At 55.6% G+C, this 18,728-nt stretch overlaps 1 protein-coding gene across 1 annotated transcript; it reads left to right on the top strand.

The window, feature by feature from the left end:
• The first annotated feature begins 328 nt into the window (after positions 1 to 328).
• Positions 329 to 18,511, top strand: NTRK1 (neurotrophic receptor tyrosine kinase 1). Its single transcript, XM_053915769.1, has 17 exons — positions 329 to 609; positions 3,669 to 3,743; positions 3,999 to 4,070; positions 5,627 to 5,695; positions 6,543 to 6,688; positions 6,838 to 6,980; positions 9,501 to 9,633; positions 11,160 to 11,486; positions 11,924 to 11,941; positions 12,111 to 12,166; positions 12,455 to 12,557; positions 13,042 to 13,188; positions 13,515 to 13,645; positions 13,804 to 13,976; positions 16,104 to 16,344; positions 16,695 to 16,853; positions 18,119 to 18,511. Exons 1-17 carry the CDS (start codon positions 398 to 400, stop codon positions 18,302 to 18,304), a joined length of 2,391 nt encoding a protein of 796 aa, XP_053771744.1. The 5' UTR covers positions 329 to 397; the 3' UTR covers positions 18,305 to 18,511.
• Positions 18,512 to 18,728: the final 217 nt, after the last annotated feature.

Raw genomic sequence — 18,728 nt, 5'->3', positions numbered from 1 at the left:
CTCCCCGGCTCAGTCACACCCCCTCCCCACTAAATGCAGCTGCTTTAGGCTGGGACAAAATAATGTATCAACTTCCCAGTTTTCCCACCCCCGGAGACACCTCTGAGGCGCTCCGCGGTCTCCCCTTCACGTATCCCGGAGCTGGGGGGATCTTGGGGGAGAAAGCTGTCGCCCTCCCACCCCGAAATGGGTGGGGGCCGAGTTAGGGGCTTAGGAGGGCAGGAAGAGGGATGGGAGCCGCTGGGGCTGGGTGGGGCGGGGCGGGGGCCGCTGGCTCCGCCCTTTCCTGGCCACTGGGTCTTTAACACCGCCCAGCGCACGTGTCTGGGGAGGCCCGGCGGCTGCTGCCGGAGCGCACAGACGGCGGTCCGGCTCGGGCTAGGTGGGCGCCGCGGTGATGCTGCGAGGCGGACGGCGCGGGCAGCTCCGCGGGCAGGGCCGGGCTATGGCCCCGGGCCACCTGCTGGCCTGGCTGATGCTGGCATCTGTGGGCGCCGCACCCTGCCCCGAAGTCTGCTGCTACCACGGCCCTTCGGGGCTGCGCTGCACCCGGGCTGGGGCCCTGGATAGACTGCGTCACTTGCCCGGCGCCGAGAACCTGACCGAGCTGTGAGTGTCTGGCGGGTGAGGGGACGCGGGGTCCAGCGAGTATATCTGATCCCCGAGGGTGCGGACTCACCGAGGTCAGGAGGGCAGGCGCTGAGGGAGGCTGCTTCCTTCGCTGCTACCATCGCACTGGCAGCCATCGCAGTTACTGCCTGGACTTACTTAGCGCTCGGTGTGGCTGGGGTGCTGGCTTTGGGGAGAGCAACGGGGACTCTCCGTGGACCAGGTCTGAGAGAGCCCAGCCGTCTCCAAGCAGCTTTCTGGAGCTCAGGAGAACCCTTCAGTTTGGGCACCCTCACTGCTTTATCCTCTTTCCACGGGGTAATCACCACCCACCGTCTACCTTGTCATGGCCAGGCAACCCCATCTCTTCGCCCTGGAATTGGGAATTGAGCCGCAAAAGTGGGAGGTGGTGAGGAGTCATAGCTTGATGGTTGTGCTTTCTTCTCCCCATTTCCACCGCCTCTTGTCCACAGGACTCCTTGATACGGATGTAGGAAATCAACACCCCTCCACCCCCTCCACCCCACTTTCTGGCATCTCTCTCCCCACACCCTTCTCCCTTTCCACCCTTGTCTTCCTACTTGGGACAGGAAATCAGGGCCCTTGCTGAGAGATTCTCCTCCCTTCAGGGCCCCAAACTGGGAGGAATCTCCAGCACCCTGCAGTACTCCGACATTCTGAAGTAATCGGTTATAAAATGCTTGAGTACTTTTCAGCAGCTGGTGAAACCTATGGGGGTATTCTGTAATAATTGGCTTAGAGATACTCAAGCATCACATGGTGATGGCTGAAAAATACTCGAGTATTCTATGTGGCTTACTGGGCCAGCAAGTCTTCTAGAAGAGATGAGGACCTGCTAGAAAATCCTTCTCCTGTAGCCTGGGGCTTTGAGGTGGGCAAGAAACCCTGGTCTCATGCAGTGATGGACAGGCTGAAAGGTAGCTGAGGCAGGGGCCATCACTGCCTGGAAGTTACTTGAGCAGCCTGCGATAATTGGCACTGAGTTACTCGGGTATCTCATGGTAATTAACGGGAAGGTACGCAATCTCTCTAATGGCCCTAGGGAGACCAGGAGGAGAAGAGATGGCCTTGTCTTGGTCAGGGCCTAGGTATCTGCATAATGGGAGGAGGCATGAAATCCAGGCTGCCACCTCCAGTCCATTCTACTCATCACCCTGGGCCTTCAAACTAGGGCCCAGGCTCCTGAATATTTCCTATCAGAGCTCTCATTTCTCAGTTTCCTTCCAAGCCCCAAGTGGATCCAGCCGGGGGGTGGGGGATCGTGGACAGGCTGAGGATTGGTACTAGGAGGAATGCAGGGTGGTGAGCTGAGATGCCTCTCTGGGTGGGGCGGCAGCCTGACCCCTGTCTCCGCCCGCGTGGTCCCCTCCTCCTCCCTCACTGGCAGGACTAAAGAGGAGATAATGGACTCGAATAGACAGATTGATTGTGAACCCAAACGAATGAGGCAGCTTTGAGCATGATGCCTGACAGCTTGCGCATGCCAGGCCCCTGTGTGCCACCCCCCGCCCCCCACCGGGTCCGTACAGCTGTAAGCCTTCTGGGCAGGGACCCACTCTCCCTCTGAGTCACTGGAGGTTATTTCCTAGGCCCCAGGGGACTGTCCTGCTGTCCTGCTGTGGCCAGGGTTGGAAAGGGGAGAGGAAGAGAGGGTCACTCAGGCTGGTGATGGTTCCCACAAGTTAGGGAAAATAAGAGGGTAGAGGGGGAGAGTTCTGAAACAGGCAGTGAGTCAGGAGCCCCTGTGTGTGTCGGGGGTGGGGTGGGTACACTGATGTGCCCCTGCAGGGCAGCTGAGTTCTCCAGAACTCTCTGACGTGCCAGACCCAGAAGCTCGGTGAGTTCTCCAGAACTCTCTGACGTGCCAGACCCAGAAGCTCGGCAGTGCCCAGGGCGCCAGGAATTCCCCACCCCTGCATGCCTGCTCTTCCTTCTTTTTTTCTCATCTCCCTGCCTTGCTTCCTTATCTATCTGTCTCTCCGTTTCCCTTTCCTTATCTGACTTTCTCCTTGCCTGTCTTTCTCTCTGCCAGTCTATTCCTGTCAGTTTCTCTTTTTCAGTGTCTGTCATTGGTTCTTTCTCTGTTTTTCTGCCACCCTCCACATTGAGCCTTCCCATCGCTCTCTCACGGTGTAAGTCAGCCAGCCCATGCCTCTTCAACCCCCCCCAACCCATCCTCTTATTGCCCCTCTCCTCCCTCCTGGGTCCCTCGTGGGGCAGGGAGGGGTTCAAGGTGTCACTGACTAACAGCCTCCATGTGTCTGCCTGCTCTGCTGAAAGGTAGTTGAGAAGGAGTAGGGATTGTTGCTTGAGTGTGGGAAAAGGGCCAGTGGCTTCAAGGGGGAGAGGGTGGTGCGTGTGTGTGGACAGCAGCGTGGGTGAGCAGGTGTGTTTGGCCACACATATGGGCATGACCATGAGGCATCCTCTGTGTTAGGTGGGCAGTGGCAACTAGGAGCCTAGGCCCCTCATGGAAGCAGGTGTTTCAGCACGACCCCATTGTCTGAGCATGTGCAGGAGAGGCCCTGTGTATAAAAGCAGAATGCCAAGCCAAGAACGGACTTGTGTGGGTTTGTGAATGTGAGTATGCACTCACATTCTCACACAGGTGTATGCATGAGGGATATATGTATATGTGTGTCCCTGTGTGAGGGCATGAGCCTGTTATGTGCACATCTCTGTGGTCAGGCACACACATGTGTGACTGTGGAGACGTATCTTTGTGCATATATGTATGCCTCTGTGTGCGCGTGCATGCCTTAGTGTGTGTATACATGAGAGATGGATGAGAGAGTGTGTACATGTCATGGTGCGAGGATGCATGCATACATGTTCACATGCGACTCGTGCGGTGTGTTTCTGTGCATATGTGAACACAGGTGTACATGCCTGTGCACGTGTGAGTGTAAACAGGTCTGTGCATATGAGTTTGCAGGCATGCGTGTGTGCATGTGTGATTGTGAGAGAGGCAGGTGGGTGGGTATGGGAACTCGAGTGTGGGCCTGGCCCCCTGTGATGCCCATCCCCTCTCCCCACAGCTACATCGAGAATGAGCAGCATCTACAGCGTCTGGAGCTCAGCCACCTGAAGGGCCTGGGGGAGCTGAGAAACCTGTGAGGAGGCCGGGGGCTGTGTGGGTGTGGGGCTCAGTGCAGAGCCCGTTGGACAAGAGGGTCAGGATGAGCTCAAGGATTTTAAGGGCCTGGGAGGACTTGACAGGCTGAGGCCTGAGGGGCTGGAGGAGGTCAGACCTGGGTAGCTGAGGAAGCTGTGAGGGGCGTGGGGAGGGGTCCAGGGCTCAGCAAGGGGACTAGGGGCTGGCATGGCAGCTAAGGCCCCTGGGCTGACCCCGCTGCACCCCTCCCCAGCACCATCGTGAACAGTGGTCTCCGACTCGTGGCTCCAGATGCCTTCCACTTCACCCCTCGGCTCCGTCGCCTGTGAGTGACCTGGGTTGGGCAGAGGGGGTGGGAGGCCACCTAGACTTGGGTGACTGATGGGCTTGGCCCTCCCCCGGGACCTGTTGTGAGCAAGGTTCTAGCCTGGGGCTTCTTCCCCTCCGCTTCAGGGATGACAGTACTCTCAGCTCCTAGCCTGACAGTTAGAAGGTCCTTCTTGCTGTCTCACTCCCATGCCTCAAGCTACAGGAACATTGCTCCTAGGTGCCTAGCCCAGTTTTCTTCCCAGGGTTCAGATACACATCAGATACGCCTGAACTGGGAAGCAAGGGGCAGAAGCAGGATCCGGGGGTCTGGCCGGGACTCCAGCTCCCCTGAGAGCTGGGGTATCAGATCTGCCACTTGTCACCCTCTCCATTCCTGGGAGTCACAGCTCAGGACAGGGAGGGGAGGGGTGGTCAGGAGAGACTGCTGAAAGGAGGCCCTTGGTGTCCCGGGCTGCCCCTTTCTGGCCTTCTGAGAGCCAGGAGTTCAGCAACTTCTCCCCACCGTGGGCGGGTGGAGAGATGGAAAGGTGGGGCCTGTCATTCACATGGCCACGCGGGGTGCTCTGAACTCCTGTGTGTCCAGTGGTTTAGCAACAGCAACAACCAATAAGGCGACGTCACATCACTGACTATGTGCCGGGGCTTCAGTTAGCTATGTGTACCTCACAGTGCTTATGTTAGTGCGTCTTCACAATTAACCTGCTGGGAGAGAGTGTCATCCCCACTTCATAAGTGAGGATTCTGAGATTCAGGGAGGTTAAGTTTCTGGGCTGAGGTCACACAGCTGTAGGTGGCAGGACAGACTCACACTCAGCTGTGTGTGTGCTAAAGTGGGTAGTCCTTCCGATCCCTATGTGGTAGTGCCTCGCTAACTCAGCACCCCCAAAACTGCAGGACAACAAGGCAAGGAGGGGGCTCAGGGCAGGCCCCTCAGGCAGAAGGTCCCAGGAGTGGCAGGCTGGTTGGTGCAGGGCACTGAGTACTGGGCCTCCTAAACCAGCCTCCTGTGTGACCTGGAGCTGGTCCTCCCCCAGCTCACTTTCTTCGTCTCTACCACAAGGGGTCTGGGGACCTGGGGGCCCTTTCAGCTGACTTTAGTCCCTGAGGAGAAATGGGGAGGAGACCTGAGGAAGTACTCTGAAACCCTTGTCATCCGGTAGGGGGCAAGGGAGTATGGGAGCTGCTGGCCTCCCCCTCCTCTGGCCATGTCCTGGGCTCTGCGGGGAGGGGAACACAGATGGAGCCCCTCCCCCAGCTGGGGCCTCAGCACTTTGCCAGCTGGGGCCAAGGGTGGGGAGGAGGGAGCAGCTGTTCTCTGAGACACCTCCTCCCTGGGGTCTGGGGAGGGGCTTAAGTGGGGTGAACCCAGGGAGAAGAGGAACACTCAAAGTGCCTAACCTGTCCCCCCACCCCCAATGCCTCCACGCTGGGCTGGGCTGGTTCTGTCTGTCAACTTCCTCCTCCCACCCTCCCCTCCCTCAAGCTGGGTCAGAAGGAGGTCGGGTTGCTCATGGGGGTGGGGGGTCAGTCTTGCTGTCTCAACTCCCACAGGAATCTCTCCTTCAATGCTCTGGAGTCTCTCTCCTGGAAAACCGTCCAGGGCCTCTCCTTACAGGAACTGTGAGTAAGGGGGCTTGTAGGGGCAAGAGCAGCAATTCTGTGTGATTGTATCTTTGTGTGACACTGTGTCACCAAGTCTATGTGGAACTGGCAGGGGTGTGGTGGCTCTGGGGACTCCCTGTTTATCTGTGAGTTGAGACTGGGAACTCGGTGCATGCCTGTGAGGCTCGCATCAAAACACAGGCTTGCAGGCCTACCCACTGAGGTGTTACTGCCCTGGGGGGCGTGTGGGGTGCTGGCCTGGACAATTAATTCTGTGTGTACTTAGCAGGCTGGGGGTGGCCCACTGCCTTTGCACATGGGATGGGTGGGACGGCAGTGGGCTATGTGTGCTTGGTGGGCACCCATGTCTTCTCGGTCACTCCAGGAGGCAGCGTCCTTCCCCTTGTCACCTGGCCTCTGCCCCTGGGGAGCCTAGAATAAGGGAATGCCATGTGGCCCACAGGCAGCTGTCGGACTCTCTGCATTCTATTTTTTAAAAAATATTTTTAACATTTATTTTTAGAGAGAGGGGAAAAGAGGGAGAGTGAGAAAGAGAAACATCAATTGGTTGCCTCTTGCGTGCCCCCTACCGGGGACTTGGCCCCGCAACCCAGGCATGTGTCAGAGCCTAGGAATCAAACCAGTGACCCTTTGGTTCACAGGCCAGCGCTCAGTCCACTGAGCCACTCCAGCCAGGGCTGCATTCTGTTTCTTTTAATGTCTTGTTACGTCCTCACTCCTTTCCCTCTAGACATTCCACACTGCTAAGTATACTCCCTCTTACTGTGTACTTTATTCCCTGTGGCTCCTCAGGCCCCACACCTGCCCCTCCCCTGACTCTCTTGGTATCCTCCACACCCACCAGAGTCCTGTCTGGAAACCCCTTGCGCTGTTCCTGTGCCCTGCTCTGGCTGTGGCGCTGGAAGGAGGAGAGGCTGGGCGGCATGGGGGAACAGAAGTTCCCGTGTTTCGAGCAGGTGCCCTTTGCCCACATGTCCAACACCAGCTGCGGTAGGTGCCAGGAGGGGGAAACTGAAGGTTGGGAGCGTCACCACGGGGCTTGGGGGCACTGAGGAAGCTGGGGGAAGGAGTCCTGCTCTGGGGTAGGGTTCTGAGACCACTACCTTCTCTAACACCCCTTGGGCGTCCTGGGCGACCAGGCGTGCCTGTGCTGAAGGTCCAGATGCCCAACGCCTCTGTGAATGTGGGGGACGACGTGTGGCTGCAGTGCCAGGTGGAGGGGCAGGGCCTGGAGCAGGCCGACTGGATCACCGCGGAGCTGGAGGAGTCGGCCACCGTGACGGTGAGAAGCCCTTCACCGTTGCTGCCCCCACCCCCTCTCCCCAGGAGAATCCTGGGCAGAACACAGGGAACAAAGACACAAATAAGAAGCACATAAAGGGCAACAATGGACAGTGGTGGCTGAGACCCACGGGGCTCAGGCTCATGCTGTGGGGCAGCCCCGGGTACACACATGGCCTCAGGAAGGGCCCCGGCCCAGTAGGGACCCCAGGCTCTGCTGGATCCCCCAGGACTTAGGCTTCCTCTCTGGAAACATGGCTCTGTCTGCAAGACAGAGGGTCTCAGAGGGCCACGTTGGAGCTGAGGGAGGCCCTGCAGACCTTCCCTCCCATCCGGCCCCTTTCTATGAGATAAGGAAACTGAGGACCATGGAGAGGATACAGTATCTGTGGTCCTGTACCCAGCCTAGTTCTTGGGGAACTTGTGGTCTTTTTCTGAAGATTCTGGAAGCAGCGTTCTCTTGGGTGTGCAATAAGCATATAGTAAAGGAGGCACAGGTCTGGTTGCAGCTCACTCACTAATTAGTTGTTAGGGTGAGTTGTGGGGAGGAAATCACTCACTCCACCTGCACTTTGCTCTTCTCATCTGTAAACTGGGGAGTTGGGCACAATGGCCTTCTGCAGGCCTCTGGCTACTCCCCGGCCTTAGTCTGTTATTCAGATGTCTTTGCGCATCTGCTCAGCCTCGCCTGTATCCTCAGGCCGGTGACGGGTAGTCAAGAGTAGCCACAACTGACTCAGGAGACCTTGTTGACAAAATCAGGAGGGGCCAGCAGTGGGCTGTGCCTACCCAAAAATGTGGGTAGACACACAGGGTCTAGCCTCTGGGACGAGGCGGGCCAGTGGGACCTGGGGTGTGGTGTTCAGTTTAGAGGCCCGCACTTTGGGAAGGGAGCCAACCCCAGAATTGCTGCAGGCCCCTGAAACAATATTATAGGAAGATGCACTGGAGCCCTGAGCAGGGCGTTCCAGACAGAGTGGAGGAGCCACGGGCCACTGGCTCTTCCTCCTGGAGATCCAAGCCAGTGAGAGTGCGCAGTGGAAAGGGGGCGAGGCAGAGGCAAGAGATGGGCCATCTGTGGACAGACCTTCGATCAACTGTTTTTTTTTAAAGGTTTTATTTATTTTTAGTGAGAAGGGAGAGGGAAAGAGAGGGCGAGAAACATCACCCCCAACTGGGGACCTGGCCTGAAACCCAAGCACGTCCCTGACTGGGAATCAAACTGGCGACCTGTTGGTTCGCACTCAACCACTGAGCCACACCAGCCAGGGCTGATTAACTATGTGTTGAAAAATACGAGGTTTTTGTTCTTCTCTGTGAGTGATTTACATATTTGCCAGCGGTTGTGTTTTCTAGAAACTTCCCATAGAAAAGTCGCACCCTAGCAGGGTTAAATGAGGGGCGGGGAGGATGGTCACTTTCAGGATAGCAGCACAGAGAGAGGAGTTAATAGGATACCACGCTCCAGGATACGTTTATTGATTTGAGAGAGAGGGAGAGAAACATCGATCAGTTGCCTCCCATTCTCGCCCTGACCAGGAACCAAACCCACAGCCTTTCTGGTGTCCTGGAGGGCACCCCAACCAGCCAAGAGAAGAAGCTTAGGGCAGGGCTTTTCCTTGAGATGGCTGGAACCCAGACCTTGCACCAGGGGCTGGGCAACGCTTCCAGCATCTCTGAACTCACATATTCCAATGGAAACCCAGGGAAACTTCACCTGCTCTGGCTTTATCTGAAGGATTCCACATTATGAGATTTCCAGATAAGAGATATTTGTCCACTACTTCATTTATTTTCATCGTTTTATGAAAATGCCTCTCTAAAATGTCAGAAGATCATTTTGTCTACCTCTTCTTACAAAACAAGGAAACCAAGGTTGAGCAAGATTAAGAATTGTCTTAAGATCATAAAACTTCCACACGTCCATGATTTCTTAGGAAGAAAATCTGAAACTGATTCAGCCTTTTGGTGATGGTTCAGAATGAAGTCACTTTGTCGCTCTAACTTCGCTCTGTGTCTTCATGTGCTAAAGGAGGTCATGGTGCTGCTGTTGCTTGTAATGGGCGCCCTGGTATCGGGCCGTCTCCTTGTTTCTGACCTCCCCTGGGCTGAGACCATGTTAGAATGGGGGTGAGTAGGTGGGGAGGTCCTAATTGGTTCTCCAGTGAGTCACGTGTTTTTGGTACTTGGGATTTGTGACATCTATTTAGCTGTTCAGGTGGGTGGCTTTGGTTTGGGATATTTTTGCCTGTTTTGAGGTTATTGGTTATGTTCTACATTTTCCAAACCAGTAAATAAATAATCCAGAGGAGATTATTGTCTGTGAACAAGCTTTAAAGGAAGATGCCCATTCTCCGCTGTGTTCTCTTCCACACCTCTTTCCTCATCCTCCCCACCAGCCCTCTCTCTTGTCCATCTGGAGCCAGAGGGGCTCCCCAAAGACACCAGCTCTAGCCCCCCAGCTTCTAGCCAGAAGCCAGCTGACATTCTTCCTGATGTTCCCCTCTCTTCCCTGACACAGAAATCTGGGAGTCTGCCTTCCCTGGGGCTGACCCTGGCCAATGTCACCAGTGACCTCAATAGAAAGAATGTGACGTGCTGGGCGGAGAACGAAGTGGGCCGGGCTGAAGTCTCTGTCCAGGTCAACGTCTCCTGTGAGTCCTGATGGCTGCCCTGCACCCTCCCCCATCACCTCTGCCTCGAAAAGGGGGGCGGGCAGTGGAGGGAAGGGGTGGGATGTGTATATCCACAGCTGCTCCCTCCCAGCTGTTTTCAGATTCCCATGAAAACCTGATCCTTTGGGGGAAATGCTGGGGGCTCGTCAAGGCCAGAGGGATGAATATGGATTTCTTTTTGGCCTCCTGCCCAAGTCTTGGTACCTGAGGCCATCGGCCTGGCTCTTCTCACTGCTCCATTGCAGTTCCTCAAGCCCATCCCTCTGTAGGGCCTTAACTCTACAGACTGGTTTTAAAAGAAGCAATTGCTTGGGAAAAAATACAATAGAAAATAAACTATTAAAAAAATAAAACTTACATTCCCAACTTTAGATTTAAATAAAAGAAGCAGCAATTGCCCTCCCTAGTTCCTCTCCTAGGCTCACTGCCTGATTTCTCTAGGTCTGCCAACAAATTGTTTTAAGTCGTTTACGTTATATAACTTTTCTTTCAGTGTGGAATATAACGGGTAGTCAAGAGTAGCCACAACTGACTCAGGAGACCTTGTTGACAAAATCAGGAGGGGCCAGCAGTGGGCCCTGATTTTATGCATAGATTTGTGCATAAAATCTATACCCTTTAAACAATAATCGTTCTTATCTGCACTTCGGCAGACACTCCCTTCCTCTCCCCATTCAGAACCCCTCCTTCTCCTCCACCCCACTCCTACTTTTGTGATAATCTTTCCTTGCTTTTAAAAATAATTTTATACATATATGTTTCCCTATCAATTTGGTGTCATTCTGCCTGTTCTTGCAAGTCTATAAATGGAATCATACCTCAAGTATTATTTTGTGTCTCCTTTCTTCTGCTCCATTATATTTGTAAGATTCATCCATGTTGGTGGGAGTAGCTTTAGTTCATTCAGTTCACTGCTGAATAGTATTCCACCACATGGGTGCTGGCTGGAATTCCAGTGTAAATTATATATGTATATGTATATATAGATACAGATGTTTCCTATTACTGAGCTTGGGTCTGCTTGAAGACCATGTCTTCTTTCCAAAAGCTTTTAAACTTTTATTTTTTTGCTCCCTCCTATATTCATTTTTTAATTTAATTTAATCCTCACCCAAGGATACGTTAATTGATTTGAGAGAGAGGGAGAGAAATATTGATTAGTTGCCTCCCGTTCTCGCCCTGACCAGGAACCAAACCCACAGCCTTTCTGGTGTCCTGGAGGGCACTCCAACCAGCTGAGCCACCCGGCCAGGCCCCTCCTGTCTTCTTAAGCTTGACTGCACTTATCCAAAAGACCCCATGTTTAATTTCCATGAGTAATGCACCTCTTCTCTAAGGCTGACTTTATGCCCACCACTGTTCTTTAAGCCTCCGAATTTTACACACTTGCTACCTGATTTATTTAAGATTTACTGTCAACTCCCCCCAGCCCCTGGACCTGTCAGGTTTGGCTGTGTGCCCTCCAGCTACTCCTGACTGCTCACGGCACTCTCTCTGGCCCGCAGTCCCGGCCAGTGTGCAGCTGCATGCGGCAGTGGAGCTGCATCACTGGTGCATCCCCTTCTCGGTGGATGGGCAGCCAGCACCCTCTCTACGCTGGCTCTTCAACGGCTCCGTACTCAACGAGACCAGCTTCATCTTCACCGAGTTCCTGGAGCCGGCCGCCAATGAAACTGTGAGGCATGGGTGCCTGCGCCTCAACCAGCCCACTCACGTCAACAATGGCAACTACACGCTGCTGGCCACCAACCCCTCAGGCCAGGCCGCTGCCTCCATCATGGTCGCCTTTATGGACAACCCTTTCGAGTTCAACCCCGAGGACCCCATCCCTGGTGTGAGGGCTACCCCAAACCCTATCCCCACTCCCTGGGCTCCACCTGGGTACATATCCTGGGGTACAGGGAGGCCTGGCCCACTTTCTGCTGTGATCCTGACCCTAGAAGTTGGAGTGCCTAGTCCCGGACAGAAAAGAGTCTGGAGTTCTGTTGTGCAGCTCCGTGCTGGCCTCCTTGCCCCTGCCTCCTCCATGCCCCAGGAGTCCCGAATCCCTGAGCTATTTTCCACCCACTTGGGCTGGCTGGAGAGAGCCGTACAACCAGGGCATCCACAGCCCCACTGGAAAAGGGCCATGTGCATCTTCCTGCTTGAGGTCCAGCACCTCACCACCCCACCTCACCCACAGCCCATGAAGGGATGAGTCCCAAGGGGGAAGAGGACTCACTGCTGTCCTCCCCCATCTGACTGCTTTCTCTCCTCCCTTCTGCTGCAGTCTCCTTCTCGCCAGTGGGTGAGTAACTCAGGCTGGAGGTAGGTTCTCTGTGGTCCCTGGAGCCAAGGCTGGGGCAGAGGGTACAGTTCACCTGGTCCCCAAGGGGGCCAGGGCCAGGGCCAGGGTGGGGAGTTGCTGGAGGAGATACAACATGTGCCAAGGCCCACCCTGCCCTGTGTCCCCGCAGACACTAACAGTACGTCTGGAGACCCAGTGGAGAAGAAGGATGAGACACCTTTTGGGGTGAGCATGGGAAGTGGAAGCTTGTCCACTTGGGATCAGAAGGCTGGGCTAGAGGCTCACCTGCATGCCACTTCTGGTCAGAGAATGGGGGTCTCTACAGTCTGAGACCCCCAGTCTGGCCTGTGCTCAGTCAGCCCTCCTCACAGCCACAACCAGGGGCCGTAGGGGAGGGAGAAGCAGGTCTGGGAGCCTGGTTCTGGACTTCAATGCAGGATGGAGGAACAGTTTGCTGTAGGGGAGTTCTTAAACATCGAAAGAAGCTCCTGATATAACCACCCTCACTCCCAGGTCTTGGTGGCTGTGTGCCTGGCTGTCTTTGCCTGCCCCTTCTTTTCTGTACTGTTCCTTGTGCTCAACAAATGTGGCCGGAGGAACAAGTTTGGGATCATCCGTGAGTGGAAGGGCTGCAGAGGGGCTGTTGTTTAGTTTGTCCTGCTGGCTTTACTTCCCACTAGCTCTTCCTGACTCTGCCTTCTGTGGGGTGGGGTGGGGTCGGTGCTGTGGACAGACACATGGAATTAAGGGAGTATGCGTGTGGGGTGTATGAGAGCCTGCTGGCTGTGGAGCTGTGTGTGTGAGTGTGTGCGGGCTGGGGCTGTGGTAGTTTCACAGGTAGCAGATGCTAATTGGTGGCTGGATTGTAGTCAAACACTAAGTGGGTCTGGGAGGTCTGAGCTCTGTTGGGGGTAGGTGGGGGAGTTCTTTGGTGGCCCATGGGGCCTGGGGTTGGGCAGGAGCCAGACACAGAGAGGCCATAGTGCTTCCCCTTCTCCCTGCTGGTTGTCACGCCCACTAGCTCCTCTGTTCATCACCCTGTAAATTACAAGGTGGTGTCCCTTGGCACCCTGCAACCTGTGGCTGTGTCTCCTCCCCAGGCCCTGTGGTGCTGGCTCCGGAGGATGGACTGGCCATGTCCCTGCATTTCATGACGTTGGGTGGCAGCTCCTTGTCCCCTACCGAGGGCAAAGGCTCTGGGCTCCAAGGCCACATTATTGAAAATCCACAATACTTCAGTGATACCTGTGAGGGAGTATGCTTGGTCAAGGGTGGGGCAAGTTTACATGCATGCAAATGTGTAGCCTCCCCTGGGTCATCCATCGCTTCTGCCTACCCCAGGCCTGAACAAGCCTTCCCTTCCACCACCACCCTTGTTCACACCATTACCACTCTTGTCTGCACCACAGAAGGGGGCTTGGTGAAGAAGTGAAGGCTCAATTTCAGTCCTCATCCAGCCCCTTGGTTGGTACCCTTGTGCAGTGCACAGCCCGGCTAGACAGTCCTGTCCTGGCCCTTACCCCACCCTTCCCAAAGCCGGGCCTCCTGTCTGATCCTGCGAGCCACTCCCCAGGTGTTCGTCACATCAAGCGCAGGGACATCGTACTCAAGTGGGAGCTGGGTGAGGGTGCCTTTGGAAAGGTCTTCCTCGCCGAGTGCCACAGCTTGCTGCCTGAGCAGGACAAGATGCTCGTGGCCGTGAAGGTAAGACCTTAGCCATTGTTCCAGAACAGGGTGCTCAGGCTGGGGGGTGGGCTGCCAGCATCTGGTGCAGCTCAAGACTTACAGTTGCGTGGGCCACCTTGGATGTGGAGAGGTGAGGACTCTCCCCCCACTCAGTCCTGTGTCCGCTCCACCATCAGGCTCTGAAGGAGGTGTCTGAGAGTGCGCGGCAGGACTTCCAGCGCGAGGCTGAGCTGCTCACCATGCTGCAGCACCAGAACATTGTGCGCTTCTTTGGAGTCTGCACCGAGGGCCGCCCACTGCTCATGGTCTTTGAGTACATGCGACACGGTGACCTCAACTGCTTTCTCCGGTGTGTGCACCTGGCTCGAGTGCTGGTCCCTGGCCCCCGGCTTTGAGCCCTGATGTCCCTTCCCCGCAGGCACATTCTGGCTTGTCTGTTGAACTGAGGGGCACACCAAGAAGGAGCAGGGAGGCATGACTCCTATCCTCAAGGAGCTCTGAGGCAGATGTGTGAACACGGGGACAGTCTGTGCAAAGGACAGAGTGGCAGTAGCCCGGCAGATTGCGCTCGCAGAGTCATTGTGTGTGGAGCACAGAGCGGCCACACTCGGAAGAGGCGGCAGTTGAGACAACTGCCCCAGCGGCGGCAGCACTTAGCAGGCACCGCTGCGTCCCGGTCACATGCCTTACAGCCCATCCTCACTGGGCTGCGTGTCCTCGCGCGCACACACCTGCACAACAGTATAAGTGCGTACTCAGTCCCAAGCATGCATGGCAATTTATACTGGAAGAAATTTACCAAATATTCGGGGTTTTTGGCTTTAGACAAAACAACTGTTTTGTTTACTAATTTGTGCTGATAATTTCTATAACTTCAATAAATGTGACCATTTCACAGATGAGCCTTAGAGAGGTTCAGTGGCTTGTCCAACAGCACATAAGTAGGTAGTAAGTGGCCCGGGGGGCCATGACCCCAGGCAGATCCCTGCATTTAACCCCGACTGTGACGGCCACATGTTCTGATGGGGTGAGCCCTGTGAGGATGGGGCAGTGCGAGGCAGGGGGACACTGGGGTTTGGCATTGGCTCTGCCTTGTTAGCTGAGCCTTCTTTGCTAAATAGCTTTCTTCTCTGACCTCAGTTTCCCCACCCAGGGGACTGTGGTTCTGGATGAGAAAGCTGTAATTGTTAGTTGATGGTCTCACTTTGGTCCCCAAACAATCCCTTGGGAGTGATGGGTCATTCATGCAGTCAGGCTGCAGAAGTCAGTTGGGAGAGACCCTGAAGTCTGAGCTTTCCTTGTGCGTGGAGAGGAGCCACTGGAGGGTGTAGAGCAGGAGGGAGGTGATGCCAGACCTGAGGCTGAGTATGAGGAGCAGGAGAGGAGCCCTTGCCCTTGCTCACAAGACACAGTGGGGCTCAATGCTAGGCTCCAGGGGTGCAGGCCACTATTGGGGGCCAAGGCTGTGGGAGGAGCAGCTCAACAAGCTGGATGGAGCACAGGGGGAACCAAAGGAGGGCGTCATGAAAGCTCCTAGATGAGTCTGGAAGGCTTCCCCTAGGAGAGGCCATCTGTTCCTTCTCACCTCTGGGCCTTTGCCTCCCTCCAGCCATTTCATTCACCCAGTCCCTGACCCCTTTGAATGGCTTATCCACCTCTGTTCTTCAGGGCTGGAGTCTCAGTTTAGATGTCTCTTCCTCCAGGAAGACTTCCCTGACTTCTTCCATCCCTACCCTGAGTACTGATTAGGTGCCCCTCACTTTGCATTCTACTCTCCATTGTAGCTCTGGTGCATGGCACATTGGAGATATTTTAACAAATACCTGGAATAAATGAAGAAATAAATGAATAAGGAGAAAGCCGGCCAGTAGGGAAGGGCAGTATGGACAAAGTCATCAGCTCAGGCAAAGGTTCCAAAGAAGGAATATTGGGGGGCGGAATGAATCATCAGGAACTGTGCTGGAGTGGTGCCTATGGGGAGGAGCTGGGCAGCCTGGAAACCTTTGGAAGGGAGGAAGACCCCGTCGGAATGGCTGGATATTGAGGGCAAAGATGAGAGAAGCAGGAATGCAGGAGGGCTCCCAGGTTTCAGGTTCAGAGCTGAGTCGGAAGATTCCCTTCACTGAGGCTGAGGCTGGAGGGAAGGTGCTGAGCATTTCGGCAAGGTCTGGGCCAGAGGTTTCCATGGGCAAGAGATGTAGGGGCCAGTGGGCAGGTGGATGTTGGGGCTGGAGTTCAAGGCAGCTGCCCGAAAGGAAGGCATGACTGGGAAGTGTGGGCACTGGTGGAGGCCCTGGAGCTGGGCACATCTGGCACCCCACTTCCTCCTACAGACAGCTGCCTCCCCTGTTCTTTCCTTCTTCCATTTCCAGACCCCTGAGTACCATGCCTTCCACCCCAGCTCCCCAGACTGCTTCCTCAGGCTCCTGGGGATTCTCTCCTCCCCGCCCACCTCTTCTCCCTCACTGTTTTGCAGGTCCCACGGGCCTGACGCCAAGCTGCTGGCTGGTGCGGAAGATGTCGCTCCAGGCCCTCTAGGCCTGGGGCAGCTGCTGGCTGTGGCTAGCCAGGTCGCTGCGGGAATGGTGTACCTGGCGGGACTGCACTTCGTGCATCGGGACCTGGCCACGCGCAACTGTCTGGTGGGTCAGGGACTGGTAGTTAAGATCGGCGATTTCGGCATGAGCAGGGATATCTACAGCACCGACTATTACCGAGTAAGGTTCCAGTCACGCCCCCAAACAGTAGACACAGGGATGCTGAGTCCCCGCCCAGAGCCTGCCCCGGCCAGGCCTGGTCTCCTCAATCTCCTCTTTCTCCAGCGAGTTGGGGTCTGAGATTCTTAGGCTTAAAGCCCCTTCTTAGCTCCTGGATCCGCGGTGGAGGAGGGCCAGTCTCTGCTACCTGGGACAGAACAACATCATCGGTCTTTACCTCTTAGCCCTGGGCGAGACAAAGTCACTTCCTTGTATTTTTAATGACAGGACGGGACTAGGCGGGCCTAGCCGGGAAAGGCTGCACAGGGGCGACCCCTGCAGGTGACGCTCCCCACCCCCACTCCCCGCAGGTGAGAGGCCACACCATGCTGCCCATCCGCTGGATGCCGCCGGAGAGCATCCTGTACCGCAAGTTCACCACCGAGAGCGACGTGTGGAGCTTCGGCGTGCTGCTCTGGGAGATCTTCACCTACGGCAAGCAGCCCTGGTACCAGCTCTCCAACACCGAGGTCAGCCCCTCCTCCTGGGCCACCCCCGTCGGCCACTCCTTTCCCTGCCCCTGCGGCTGTCCTTTAGAATCCTGTGCCCTTCTGCTCCTCATCCCACTGCCAGCGAGCACCCATCCTCATGACGATACTGTGCTCCCTCCACCCCACTCTATTCTCTCTTGCATTCTTCCCCCTCCACTTACTGGCTCTTGGGGAATCTCAAAGAGCTTTACAGATGGCACCCGGACTCCCATCCCTAGCTGCATTTTATAGACTTAACAGGTATTATGAGGGTGAAAGGGAGAGCTGTGGGAAGAGGAGCACAAAACAAGAGGGCCTGACACTGCAGCAGGAAGGCTGGAAGTTAGACTGTAGGAAGGACAGTCCTGCCCCTGCCCCCTCATGCTGGACATAGCCAGAGTAGGCCCCAGGTGTTCTGTCTTCCAGAGCAGCCTCCCCACCCCCTCCTTGGCTCACAGCTGTCAGTTTCCATTTCTTCTCCTAATGCAGTCTCTTCCCTGGAGGCTGGTGGGGTGGGGGAGAGGGTTATAGATTTTAATTTTCTCAAGCACTGAGAGAAGGAATGGAATTAGTGCCGCCTATAACCCAAGCCCTCTAATGGGGAGGGAGGGAAGAAGGGGGGAGAGGCTCCAGGCCCCTGTAGCCAGCTCCCTGCCACCATTGCTCCTTCTTTAGACCCCTTAACAGCTCTAGCAGTCTTTCCTGGAGTCTAACTTTGATATTTCCTGCTGCAGTGTCTTTCTGGAGAAGCTAGGTCCCCACAGAGTGATACCTACAGAAGAGAAAAGGAAGTGGGGTTGCCTTCTACCTTCAAATGCAAGCCAGACATTTTCCAAGGCCTTTACCCACCATCCTGCTCTATTTTCTTTTTGCCCTCTGGAGCTGAGAGTTGGAGGACGCTCCCCTTCCTCCATTCAGCCTTCAATGGCTAGGCTGATGGATTTGGCAATGCCTTGGTCCCTTCCCTTCATCAACCCACCTGGCAAGTCTCCTGAGGACAAGACTTTAGCCCTTTGGGAAGCAATCCTACCCCCAGCCCAACCTTCCCAGAGTCTATCTAGCCTTGATCTTTCCCACTGCTCCTCATCAGAGTGGAAAGGAGTCTTGGGATTCATTGCATCCTTTCAGATTATTAGTAGCCAAGAGGCCCAGACACGCTGTGGGACTTGCCTTAGGAGCCTCGGTGAAGCAGGGGCATTATTGAGGCTGGCCTCTCCTGCCCCTAGCCCAGTGTGCCCTCTTCTCTCTCCTTCCGGTGGCCTCAGGCGATCGAGTGCATCACTCAGGGACGTGAGCTGGAGCGGCCACGTGCCTGCCCGCCGGAGGTCTATGCCATTATGCGGGGCTGCTGGCAGCGAGAGCCCCAGCAACGCCACAGCATCAAGGATGTGCACGCTCGGCTGCAAGCCCTGGCCCAGGCGCCTCCTGTGTACCTGGAAGTCCTGGGCTAGGGGGCTGGCTAGGGGTTGGGGCTGAGTAGCCGGAATACTGGAGCCTGCCCTCAGCAACCCCATAATTCCCAGCAGCCCTAGGGTGATCTCAAAGCATCTAACTCTCCCTCAGCATGCGGGAGGGGTCAGGTGGAGTGTGGGAGGGGAGGATATGCCCCTTTTCTCTAGGTGGGGTCCTGTCACATCAATTATATTTATTATCCCTTGGCTGTGTCTCTTGCCAGTTCTTGGGATGACGTCGTTCCGGGAGTGGGGTGTTGGGACTCAGGTAGGGGATGATTCTTGGGACCCTCCTCCTCTCTGGTTTCCCTCAGCCCCACCCCTTCTCCATGCCACTGTCACCTCCACCTTATGGCTGTGGTTTGCTCCCAGGCCTGAGCTTACCTTGTCTGCCTGGTGGTGAGGCAGCCTTAGGTGAAGGCCA

The sequence above is a fragment of the Desmodus rotundus genome, chromosome 12 (assembly GCF_022682495.2).
Source record: "Desmodus rotundus isolate HL8 chromosome 12, HLdesRot8A.1, whole genome shotgun sequence".
Classification (NCBI taxonomy): domain Eukaryota; kingdom Metazoa; phylum Chordata; class Mammalia; order Chiroptera; family Phyllostomidae; genus Desmodus; species Desmodus rotundus.
This window is presented reverse-complemented; position numbering and strand designations above follow the sequence as displayed.

Coding starts and splice junctions, on each gene's coding strand:
- NTRK1 (XM_053915769.1), top strand. CDS start 398: ATGCTGCGAGGCGGACGGCGCGGGCAGCTCCGCGGGCAGGGCCGGGCT. Junction 3,744..3,998: donor CTGGGGGAGCTGAGAAACCT/GTGAGGAGGCCG, acceptor ACCCCTCCCCAG/CACCATCGTGAACAGTGGTC. Junction 16,345..16,694: donor ACAGCACCGACTATTACCGA/GTAAGGTTCCAG, acceptor CACTCCCCGCAG/GTGAGAGGCCACACCATGCT.